The sequence below is a fragment of the Pongo pygmaeus genome, chromosome 1 (genome assembly GCF_028885625.2).
Source record: "Pongo pygmaeus isolate AG05252 chromosome 1, NHGRI_mPonPyg2-v2.0_pri, whole genome shotgun sequence".
NCBI lineage: Eukaryota > Metazoa > Chordata > Mammalia > Primates > Hominidae > Pongo > Pongo pygmaeus.
The window spans coordinates 130,300,632-130,313,541 of NC_072373.2; the positions used below are offsets into that span (position 1 = coordinate 130,300,632).

General features: G+C 38.4%; 1 protein-coding gene across 2 annotated transcripts in view; it reads left to right on the top strand.

Moving 5' to 3' along the window:
* The window catches only part of FRRS1 (ferric chelate reductase 1), a 61,715-nt gene that overhangs the window by 41,517 nt on the left and 7,288 nt on the right, over window positions 1-12,910 (top strand). For both annotated transcript variants that reach the window (XM_054450987.2, XM_054450978.2), the window contains 3 exons: window positions 7,361-7,474; window positions 9,495-9,610; window positions 11,353-11,439. In XM_054450987.2, coding sequence (XP_054306962.1) covers window positions 7,361-7,474; window positions 9,495-9,610; window positions 11,353-11,439 — 317 coding nt within the window. The remainder of the gene's footprint in view (window positions 1-7,360; window positions 7,475-9,494; window positions 9,611-11,352; window positions 11,440-12,910) is intronic.

Genomic DNA, 12,910 nt, shown 5'->3' on the forward strand with positions numbered 1-12,910 from the left:
TGGGAAATGGACTGGGTGCAGTGGCTCACGCCTATAATCCCAGCACTTTGAAAGGTCGAGACAGGTGGATTGCTTGGGCCCAGGAGTTCCAGACCAGCCTTGGCAAAACCAAGTCTCTATTCAAAAAAAAAAAAAAAAAGAAATTAGCTGGGTGTGGTAGTGTGCACCTGTGTTCCCAGCTGGTCTGGAGGCCGAGGTGGAAGGATTGCCCGAGCCCAGGAGGTTGAGGCTGCAGTGAGCTATGATTGCACCACTGCATTCCAGCCTGGGCAACTAAGGGAGACCCTGCCTCAAAAAGAAAAGGAACATGGGAAATGTAGGGAATTAATTTTTAATGAGGAAAAGGTCAAGTATTTGTGTTTTTAAACAACTACTACTAAAGTGCAGATCATTGTGTTGTTATGATTGCGGATATCACTTGTTGCATATTACATGTATCTCATTTATTTCTCACAGAGGCTTTGCATGTAGGTATTTTTGTTGCTTTTTTTAGAGATAAGGAAACTGGGACCTAGTAGGGTCAAGCATCTTGTTCAAAATCAAACAAGTAGCAGAGTCAGGAATTAAACCCAGGTTGCTTCCAATTACAAAAGTTGTATCCTTTCTATAATATCAGACTGCTTCTTTTGGTGTCTGTGTTAGTCTGTTCTCACACTGCTGTAAAGAACTACCTGAGACTGGGTAATTTATGAAGAAAATAGATTTAATTGATTCACAGTTCCACAGCCTATACAGGAAGCATGGCTCGGGAGGCCTCAGGAAACTTACAATCATGGCAGAAGGCAAAGGGGAAGTAGCCACATCTTACATGGTGACAGGAGAGAGAGAGAGAGTGAAGGTGGAAGTGCCACACATTTTTAAACAACGAGATCTCCTTAGAACTCATTCACTATCATGAGAACAGCAAGGGGGAAGTGTTCCCCCATGATTCAATCACCTCCCACCAGGCCCTTCCTCCAACACATGGAGATTACAATTCAAAGTGAGATTTGGGTGGGAGCACAGACCCAAACCATATCAGTGCCCAAGGTGTTACAGATGCTTCATAAATGATTATTGATTCAAATGGATTTCTTAAATTGCTAGGGGATTTAATGGTTTATACTTTTTAAAGTTTTATACTTAAAATTATACTTTAGAGGAAAACTATTTCATTTAAATGGAGGAATTCTGTTGTATAATGAATTTTATATGTGTGGGTATACAGCAGGTGAAATGTTTCTTCATAGGTTAGCAATGTAGAAATCAGAACATGTTTTCTTTTAAATGATAGTTCTAACAGTCCCTCAGAAACACCTAGTTGATGGATGATCCATGTGAAAACAGAGAATTGTTCCCCCTCCCTTGCTGGCTGATGTTGCTGCGCTGATGGCATGGGAGGGAAAATCTCTGTCTTGGCTCCTCTGTGGTGTTTCTCCAAGTGTGGCACTTAATGTGCTTCAGAACTGGAGTGACTGCTAGCAATGCAGATTCCTGAACTCCATCTCAGACCCACTGAGTCTCTTTTGTTGGTGCATGGAACCTGCATTTATAGGCATCCCAGGTGGTTTTATGTGTGCTGTAGTTTGATAACTTACTGCTCTAGGATGGGGTTTTCCCAAGTAAGCTATGCACATTGCAAGGCAGTCCAGGGGCTACAGGGAACAATACTAGAACCTTGTTTAGATTTACTTTTATGTCATTGAAATTTTAAATATTTTAATATATTTTATAGTGTACATCAGGGATCCCCAACCGACGGGCCATGGACTGGTACTGGTCTGTGACCTGTTAGGAACTGGGCCGCACAGCAGGAGGTGAGCAGTGGACAAGCGAGCATTACTGTCCTGTCAGATCAGCGGTGGCATTAGATTCTCATAGGAGCACAGACCCCATTGTCAGCTGCGCATGTGAGGGATCTAGGTTGTGTGCTCCTTATAAGAATCTAATGCATTTTGATCTAAGGAGGAACAGTTTCATCCCAAAACCATCCCTCCCTTTCTTCCATGGAAAAATTGTGTTCCATGGAACTGGTCCCTGGTGCCAAAAAGGTTGGGGACTGCTGGTGTACATAAGGTATTAATACATATTAATATCTTCATAAGTATTAGATATAATAGATATTAATACAATATGAATTAGGTGTAATAGATATTAATACAATATAATACAATAAACATGAATCTGTTTATTAACAAAAATATACATATATTTGGAGCACAAGCTAATTTTTTTTTTTTTAACTGGTAGAGTGCAAAGCACACAAAACAAAACACTCCAATAAACAAACCTGGAGATTGCTATTCCTGGGAATGAGTTTTCCAATCTTTTTGTACTGGGGAACAAAGGACAGTTATCACATAAATCATTGCCTCTTCTATTACTTAGCTTTATGTATGTGGACCATTTATAAATTGAATTCTGCTTAAAAGCAGTAAGACTTTGTAAGGTTTAAGCCAATTTTCAAAGCAATCATATAATTTCTGTAACCCATATACATGTAAAATGTATCCAATTTCAATAAAGTCTCCTAACAATCTAACCATTTAAAACCTTTTTCTAACTTCTATTTTCTTCATGTTGCTGACATTGTCCTGTCTTGGGATAAGCAGTCACGTGAAATACTGAGTGTTTAAACTGAAAGATAGAAATCACTTGGGTAATTAAGTAATTCACAATGAGGAAATCTACCAATTTTAATCATTAATGAAGTAGAGACACAGCTATCACATGACCTGTTATTTAAAGAATTTAGGAATACTGTAGGTAACCTATTACTGCCGGTTCTTGCACTAAGCATGAACTCCCTTTGAGCAAGACTGCCAAATTATAATGGAGCCCCACAATGGAACTCTGAAATCATAATGGACTTCTGCTTTCATGAAGGTTAAGTTCATGCTTAGTTCATGGCTCTATAGTGATTCAGAGTTTAAACACATTTTCTTCCAACTTGTCTCTCAGGCTTGTTGGGCTTGGAGTCTCTTTTTCATCACTACCACTCAATGAATGCAGGATTTTTAGCTTCCCCAGTGCCTTTCTTGTCATGTTTGATAGTTTTCTTGATCATTTTCTTTTTGACACTTTTGTAGCTCCTGACAGTTATTGTCTTTTTCTTCTTGACATTCTCTTCTCTAGGCATTCATTACATAAAACTCTTCTTTCTCATTTTCTGCTTTATAACAAGCCATGGTAAAATAGTATTCACTGGATGAGTAACCAGGTGTCCTAACACCATTTTTTGAATAGTCCATATTTTCTCACTGCTTTAAAAGCCTCTTTATCATATACTAAAAATCTATCAATAAATTGAATTATTTCTAGTGTATCTGTTCCTTTATTGATATATTTGTCTATTCCTGCATTAGTTAGAATTGCTATTGCTTTATAATAGGTTTGTGAGTTTTGATAGAACATGATTCCCCTTCTGGCCTTCTTTTTCAAGAATTTTTGCCACTTCATATGTATCTGTTCTTCTAGATAAACTTTAGACATAATTTGTCAAATTCTTCTTTTTTTTTTGAGATAGGGTCTCACTCTGTTGCCCAGGCTGGAGTGCAGTGGTGCGATCACTGCTCACTGAAGCTCGACCTCCTGGGCTCAAGCCATCCTCCCACCTCTGCCTCCCTAGTAGCTGGGACTACAGCCATGTGCCACCATTCTCAGCTAATTTTTTGTATTTTTTGTAGAGGTGGGGTCTCGTCAAGTTGCCCAGGCTGTTCTCCAACTCCCCAGCTCAAGCTGATTTGTCAAATTCTATTAAAAATCCTGTTGGGGTTGTGATTGAAATTGTAATGCAATTTTAGAGCAAGTTAGAGAATAATAACTCTGTGCAATAGTGAGTCTGTCTATGCAGGAACACATCGGGATATTCTATTTATTCCGATCCTGCATATGTGTCTTTCAATGAAATTTTATGGTTTTCTACATATCTTCATATAGGGCTTTAATATATATATATATTTGGTTACTTTGTTCCTATGTATTTTATAGTTCTCTAAAGCAAATTATTATGAATGGAATTGTTTTTCATATGTTTTCTAAATATGTTGTCATATAGGAAAGTTATTCATTATTGAATATTTATCTAAATTTTAAGCCTCCTAATTTCCAGTTGATTATCTTGGATTTTTCTAGATAAATGTCATATCCTGTGCAAATAATGACAGGTTAATAGCCGTCATTTTCTTTCTTGTCTCATTGCATTGTTTAGTTCTTGCTGAATAATGTAGAATGGTAAATGAGGTGGCAAGAATTTTTGTGGTTATTTTTTATTTTGATGAAAATGCGTCTGATATTCAGTGTTAAATGTCTTGTTTGTTGTATTTTTCTGGTGGATATCCTTTATGGTGTTGAGGAAATATTCTTTTGTTTCTAACTTTAATAAGAATTCATATGAATGTGTGCTGAATTTCATCAAATGTCTTTTGGGCAGTGATTGAGATGATATTTTATCATTACTTTAATAGATTTCTGGACGGTGAATGATCCTCACATTCCTGGAATAAACCTTACTTGGTCATGTTTTATTATTCTCTTCATATATAACTGATTTGATTTACTAATATTTTCTTTAAGCTTTTTAAATCTATATTCATAAGTGATTTTGGTTTATGTTGTGACTGTGTGCGAATGTGTGGGGTGCTTGTGTGAATGTACACATGCGTAGTTTTGATTTCAGGGTTATACTAAACTCATAGAGTAAACTCTAGAAGAGTTTAAATAAAAAAGAATTTTTAACAGGTGAGGCACAGTGGCTTATGCTGTAATCCAAGCACTTTGAGAGACCGAGGCGGGCAGATCACTTGAGCCCAGGAGTTTGAGACCAGCCTGGGCAACATGATGAAACCCATCTCCACAAAAAATACAAAAATTAGCTGGGCGTGGTGATGTGCGTCTGTGGTCCCAGCTACTTGGGAGGCTGAGGTGGGAGGATCTCTGGAGTCTGGGAGGTCAAGGCTGCAATGAGTTGTAATTATACCACTGCACTCCAGCCTGGACAACAGAGTGAGACCCTGTCTCAAAAATAATAATAATAATAAAATAAAATAAATAAACAATTAAGGAAAAATTTTAATGGTATGGTAGAACTCACCCGTATAACGGTCTGGATGTTGGATGGAAATATTTGACTAATTAAAAAGAATTTTTCGGCCGGGCGTGGTGGCTCACGCCTGTTATCCCAGCACTTTGGGAGGCCGAGGCAGGTGGATCATGAGGTCAGGAGTTCAAGACCAGCCTGGTCAAAATGGTGAAACCCCGTCTCTACTAAAAATACAAAAATTAGCTGGGTGCAGTGGCAGGCTCCTGTAATCCCAGCTACTTGGAAGTCTGAGGCAGGAGAATGGCTTGAACCTGGGTGGCAGAGGTTGCAGTGAGCCAAGATCGTGCCACTGCACTCCAGCCTGGGCGACAGAATGAGAATCCATCTCAAAAAAAAAAAAAAAAAAAAAAAATTTTCTATTGTTATTACTCTCCACGGTTACTACTACTTTGGTCAATTTTTGTAATTCTATATTTCTCCCCCCAAATTCACCTATTTTGTTTAGATTTTGAGACTTTTGGGGGCTGATTTAAAGTTGTATACAGTGTTTTTATATAAAATTGTCTTCGATATTAGCAGCTATGTCACCCTTTAAATTTCCTTTTTTTTTTTTTTTTAATTGAGACGGAGTCTTGCTCTGTCTCCCAGGCTAGAGTGCAGTGGTGGGATCTCCGCTCACTGCAACCTCTGCCTCCTGGGTTCAAGCGAGTCTCCTGCCTCAGCCTCCTGAGTAGCTGGGATTACAGGTGCCCGCCAGTGCACCCGGCTAATTTTTGTAGTTTTAGCAGAGACAGGGTTTCACCATCTTGGCCAGGCTGGTCTCGAACTCTTGACCTTGTGATCCACTTGCCTCGGCCTCCCAAAGTGCTGGAATCATAGGTGTGAACCACCATACCCAGCCATCCTTTAAATTTCTAACATTTTGATGTTTCTTTTCATTGTGTGATCAGAGTTGCCAAAAACTCAATCGATATTAATTATCCTTTTAGAAGATTGACTTTTCTGATTTTTAGGGTTACTAGCTTAAGTTCTACCTTTATTTTTAATCGATCTTTTTTTTCTGGTTTCCCAGATTATATTTTGTTACTTTAAATGCACCTTGAATGAAATGATTTCGGTGTGTGTGTGTGTGTGTGTGTGTGTGTGTGTGGTGTGTGTGTTAGGAAATGCTTTTAAGATGATAACAACTTTTTTTGAATAGTACCTTGATTGCATCACACTTTTTGTTATGAAGTGTCTTTATTGTTATACATCTTGATGAAGACATGTGATTTTAGTTTTAATTTCTTATTTAATCCAAAGGTTATTAAAAAGAGTAGTTTTATAAATATCTAGGTGGACAATTTTCCCCTAGCTTTTCAGTGTTAATTTTTAGTGTTGTTGCATTTTGGGCAGATAATATAACCTGTATCCTTTTATTTCCTTTTGGAAATTATTGAGATGTAGTTTGTGGTCTAATATTTATCATTTGTTTTAGACAAAGGTTCATATATATATTTGTTATATTAAATGTCTCATTTTTGATGCAGCACAGTATTCTAAAAATATGTATGTTCCAGAATTCATTTACTCATTCCTCTAATGATGGGTATTTAGTTTGTTTGCTTTTTTTTTTTTTGCCAGCATAGAAACATTGCTATAAACATTCCTTTACCTATATCTTTGGTAAGATAGATTCCTAGAAAGAACACACACAGATCCACACACATTTGGAATAATTCTATACATTCACTGATTTAATTTTGTACACAATAAATGGTAATAATAAAATAATTTATCCTCAATTTGCTTATGTCACTACTACTATTTGGAATTTTGTTTTGTCAGTTCGAATTGACCATGTGTGAAATAATATATCATAAAATGCTTTTCTTTGTCTTCCAACCAACCTCTTTCCCCCAGCCCAATTTCAGTTAGTTTATTCTAGGATTTTATATGCAGGTGGTGGTCAATGGCTTGTAGATTTTTAAAAAATATGTATTCTCTTTCAATTTTTTTTTAACATTTTCAGTGATTTGTGACCATATTAACAGTGTTTATTTTATTATTTAACTTGTCTCTTTATACCACCAGTTCTTTTACTATACATTCTCCATTCCTAGTTCTCATTTTAATTCATCTCTTGGTTGGCTACATTCTTTAATTTTTTTCAGGAAGTCTGTGTGCCCTTGCATATATCTTTATGTTGCTTTTGCATATGAATGACATCTCTGTTGATATTTAATTATTTTTTATTACCTTAAGAAATTTTGTTGCTATGCCCTGCCCATATCTCAATTCCTTTTTTATTTGAGAAAGTAATTATTCTTTGTCATGTTTAATTTTGTTTTTAATTTGTAGGTCGAATTTACAAGCACTCTCGGCAACCTTTGATTACCTATGAAAAATATGATGTGACAGACTCTCCAAAGAACATAGGAGGATCCCATTCTGTACTCCTTCTGAAGGTTCATGGTAGGTTACATGTGTAACTACTTTGTGGAATCAACTTACCTGCTAACTCAGTGCTGGCTGGATTAGGAATGGCTGTGGGCATAATGTAGCTAATTTTTATAAAGCTTTTTTTTTTTTTTTTTCTTTTGAGATGGAGTGTCGCTCTGTCACTAGGCTGGAGTGCAGTGGCACGATCTCGGCTTACTGCAAGCTCCACCTCCCGTGTTCACACCATTCTCCTGCCTTAGCCTCCCGAGTAGCTGGGACTACAGGCGCCTGCCATGACGCCCAGCTAATTTGTGTACTTTTAGTAGAGACAGGGTTTCACCATGTTGGCCAGGATGGTCTCGATCTCCTGACCTCGTGATCTGCCTGCCTAGGCCTCCCAAAGTGCTGGGATTACAGGTGTGAGCCACTGCGCCTAGCCTATAAAGCTTTTATGTTTAAGCACTAACACTTGCAGGCAGCATCAGCTTTTTTTTTTTTTTTTGACACAGCTGTTGGTAAGCATCATCTATCTTAATGTTTGCTAATTTTCATTAAAAATGGAGACTAGGGCTAATTCAGTGGTTTTAACCTTGGCTACACACTAAAATCACCAGTGGAGCTTTTAAGACATCTATAATTTTGAAAAACTATCCTAGTTGTTTCTAACTGCAGCCAGGGTCAAGTGTTACTGGGTTAATTTAACTTTTATGAGACCTTAATTTTTACCATTTATTAAAATAAATGCTAATAAAAGAGTGGCCTGTGATTTTGATTGTTTAATTATAACAGTAGTTTTGTTTCAGAGGTACAATTTTGTTGTTGCATTGATCAATGTACAAGTGTTTGAGAGCATACAAAGTATGTAGTGCTATACTTAGGCATCATATATAATACCTAAATGAGGAATAGAATGAAGTTGGCAGAACAGTAGCCTAAAAACAAGGCTCTAGGCCATGCGCGGTGGCTCATGCCTATAATCCCAGCACTGTGGGAGGGTCTGGTGGGCGGATCACTTGAGGTCAGGAGTTTGAGACCAGCCTGGCCAACATGGCAAAACCCTGTTTCTACTAAAAATGCAAAAATTAGCCAGGCATGGCGGTGCAAGCCTGTAGTCCCAGCTACTTGGGAGGCTGAGGCAGGAGAATTTCTTGAACCCAGAAGTGGAGGTTGCAGAGAGCTGTGATCGCATCACTGCACTCCAGCCTGGGCAACAGACTGAGACTCCGTCCCCCAAAAAACAAAAAACAAAACACCCAAGACTCTTAATATACTGTGGTTCTACAGATGAAAGTTGATTTCATTTGAAAACTAGCCTGGCTTATTGTTAAAAAGGTGGGATTTAAAAGTATGGGAATAGTGTAGTGTATACTAAACTACTGTAAACTCTTAGTGTTTTGGGGGAAACTTTCCTTATTTGGGATATTCCCTTTATATTTTCCAGAGTTATCCATTATGGTATAGTTTTTGATAAATGCCATCACAGTTAAGCTTGAAAGTAACTTTATTGTTGTTGATTTGCTTCTACTCATGTTGTAGCTCCAGTTTGGTAGTAATTGGATTCAGAAATAATGTGCCTATTTGTTTTTCACTGCCTTTTGGAGTGAGATGTGAGAAGATTTTGAAATAACTACAGACAGGCAGGTATTAGTATAGTGGTTAAGAGCACAGTTGCTGAAACCAGATAGGGTTTGTATTCCAACTTTGTAACCTCGGAAGAGCTACTTAATTCTCTATGGCTTTGTTTCCCCATTCAGCAAAACTGGAAGAATAGTTTTGCTGTTCATACATCATAGGATTGTTGTAAAGATCAACTAAGTTATTATATGTAAAGCATTTAGAATGCCTAGCACATAATGGGAGCTATGGAAGTGTTTGCTGTTCAAAAGAGTAATGGTAGTAAAACTATGACGTATAGCATGTTTTTTAGGTTGTACTTATGTCAGCTGAATGTATTTTGCTGGCTATTTATATTTTGTGAGCATTTGGCTTGGTCATTTAAGCAATGGCTTGATTAGTTTGTGATTGTCTACTATTGCATTTATCTCACTTGTAGGTGCCTTAATGTTTGTGGCATGGATGACTACTGTTAGCATAGGTGTACTGGTTGCCCGGTTCTTCAAACCAGTTTGGTCAAAAGCTTTCTTCCTTGGTGAAGCAGCTTGGTTTCAGGTAGGTGAGGGAAAAAAGTTCAATGCAATTTTCATAATATTTGAACATTGCAACATGAACACATATGAAGTATGTGTGTATGTGTATGCGTTTTGTGGTTGCAGTTGTAGGTTTGGGATCCTCCTTTTTCCCTTTGATTTCCTGATCAATTGAGAGTGGACACAATGTGCTTGATAGAGATAAGAATACAGACAGTTTTAGGAAGAGTCAGGCTGGACTGGAGAATGTGTCAGGGCCATGTGAGTCCCTTTGTAATATAGACTTTGGGACCCAAATGACCTTTACTTATACCTCTGTTTGTAGAGGGAGATGTGGGAAGAGAATTCACCCACTGCACTGTACTGAGTAAAGTCAGGCCAAGGACTGCAGAGGAGCTGAAGAAAGAAATAGTGGGGCTTACTGTGTTTCAAAGCAAGGGTCACTCCTCTGGTTGTGGGCCATTGAATGTTAGATTAACTCATCAATTGGGATCATCTATCTCCTGTATGGGTGGGAAGAGAAACTGAACGTGTTCTTTTTCATGCCCTTCCTTCCCTTGAGATGGGGAGGCAGTCTACTAAAAGGAACATAGCAAGAGCCAGTGAATATCCTTCAAAACAAAGCAAAACAAACCTTATCTTGCATGGGTCATGGAGTATAGATATTTACATATGTAGTGGAAAATCACTGAGTTCATGTTGACTTAGAATGTACATGCTTGTAGAAAAAAATACTGCTTGTTCGAACAGTTTTGACTTTGTAAGAGGGTATCCTTGACACTTAATATTCATATAAATTTGTAGATTGTAAGGTTTACCGTATCCAGCCTCATTTCTCACTATTGCCTGGGAGGGCCAGTCTGTTTGATTTGTTCTCGATGCTGCTACCTGGCTCACCTTGCTCCTTTCTTTCTCTGCCTGTGGTTTGCTGCTAGGTGACGACTTTCTTGCTTGCACTTGTGTGCCTTTGCTCTTGTGCTCTCTCTCTCTCATCTGCTCATGTGGATACTCCCAGCTTGAAGACTCTGTGTATTCTCTTTATCAACTCAAATCCTCCACTGCCTTTAAATTTATGATGCTGATGATGTGTGTATATACACGTCATAGTTTTATCTCTATCTCTATCTCCATCCATCCATCCATCCACCCATCTATCCATCCAGCCATCCATCCATACACACACACATACACAGGGTACTTCCTACTTTCCCCAAGATAGTTTTGGTCTGCACCAGTTATCCTGGCATAATCAATAAACAGTGGCTATTTTCACACTTATTCTCCTAATTTGTATCATCAATTATATAGTTCACATATTTTTCTTGTATTGATTCAATTATATCCGAAGCTCCTCAGGATACAGTATTTTTTGTTTGTTTGTTTCCTTACTATCTCATTGCACCTGTTATAGCACTGTGCTCGATGGTGGAGCTTAATAAATATCTTTGGAAGGAAATGAAGGACTTGGCAAGTAAATATGCTCTGTGTGTGAAATATCCATTCCTGCTGCTCTGTGCAGGTGAAGTCTTGGCAAACACTTTTGAATGACGAGAATGGCAGCTTAGGGTTTTCTTTAAAGTTTAATTGTATACTGAGTTTTTTTTTTTTTTTTTTTAACCTGGCTACAAACTGTGATTAGATGTCAGTTGAATGCATGCCTTCAGTGAATCTTACCCTATAGTCTTTTCCCCATTTTCCCCATTATAACACCACCTTTCTTTTACATGGATAAATGTCTTCTCAATTTGTCATTTTACCTTGCAGGTGCATCGGATGCTCATGTTCACCACAACTGTCCTCACCTCCATTGCTTTTGTTATGCCGTTTATATACAGGGGAGGCTGGAGTAGGGTAAGTATATCTTAAATAGGATTTTTAAAATAAATCCATTTTATGTCAAAACAGATTGCTGTTTTATTTTCAAATGATGGGTAAAAAGATATTTCAGCATCAATCCCTCTTTCTTTCCCATTTGAATCATTGGATGGCTCTTTAACATGGTTGGAGGTTGGGGTATAGTGAGGATGTCAGTACAGATTACTTAGTAATGAAATGTATTTTTAGGGTGCATCATGAGTTATATACATGCTATAGCCTTAGTGAATTTTTCTCACTATAGAGTGGTGACAATTCAATGTGTGATATCTAAGGAACATGAACAATGTGAGTGGTTTCCTCTAACTAGTGCTGTGATGACCACTAAGCTAACATAATTTGGATTTCTACTCTGTACCCAGCGGTGCTAAGTGCTTTATATGTGTTATCTAATTTAAATCTCAGGCTGGGTGTGGTGGTTCATACTTGTCATCCCAGCACTTTGGGAGGCTGAAGCGGGAGGATTGATTGAGCTCAGGAGTTCGAGACCAGCCTAGGCAACATAGTGAGGCCTCATCTCTATGTATTTTTATTAAAAAATCTTTTAAATCTCAGATATAGTAGGTATTAATAATAATCCCATGTCACAAATGAAGAAACTGATGCTTATTCCCAAATCTTTTTCTCCAGTCCAGACTTCTCCCGTGGCTTGAGACTCACACATCTAGCTCACATTGCATGCAGGACCTTGACTTCCATGTCTAAGACATCAGACTTAACATGCCAAAATGGGACTCCTGATCATCTTTTCTCCCAGGCCTGTTCTACCCACTGCCACCTCTATGGTAGCTACTGGGATTCCATTGTTAGATCAAAGCCTTGGAATTATCATTAACTGTGCTCTCTTGCACATCCCATGTCAAATCCACTGGGAAGTTCCACTGGCTCTACGTGTAAAGTATATCCACAGTCCAACACTTGTCACTGTCATCAGATACTACTGTAGGAGTGGGAGCCTCCATCATCTTTTGCTTGGCCATTGCAGTAGCCGCTTAACTGGTCTCTCCACTTCAACCCTTGCCCATGCACCATCTATTTTCTACAAAGACAGTTATTTTTTTAAAAATGTAAACCAGGCCGGGCATGGTGGCTCACACCTGTAATCCCAGCACTTTGGGAGGCCAAGGCAGGCAGATCACGAGGTCAGGAGTTCGAGACCAGCCTGACCGATATTGTGAAACCCCGTCTCTACCAAAAACACAAAAATTAGCCAGGCGTAGTGGTGCACACCTGTCATCCCAGCTACTCAGGAGGCTGAGGAAGGAGAATCACTTGAACCCGGGAGGCGGAGGTTGCAGTGAGCTGAGATTGCACCACTGCACTCCAGCTTGGGCAACAGAATGAGACTCCATCTCAAAAAAAAAAAAAAAAAAAAAGTAAACCAGACAATGCCATTCTTGTACCCCAAACTAGTTTCTCTAATGTCTCTCAATTTTATTAAGAGTAA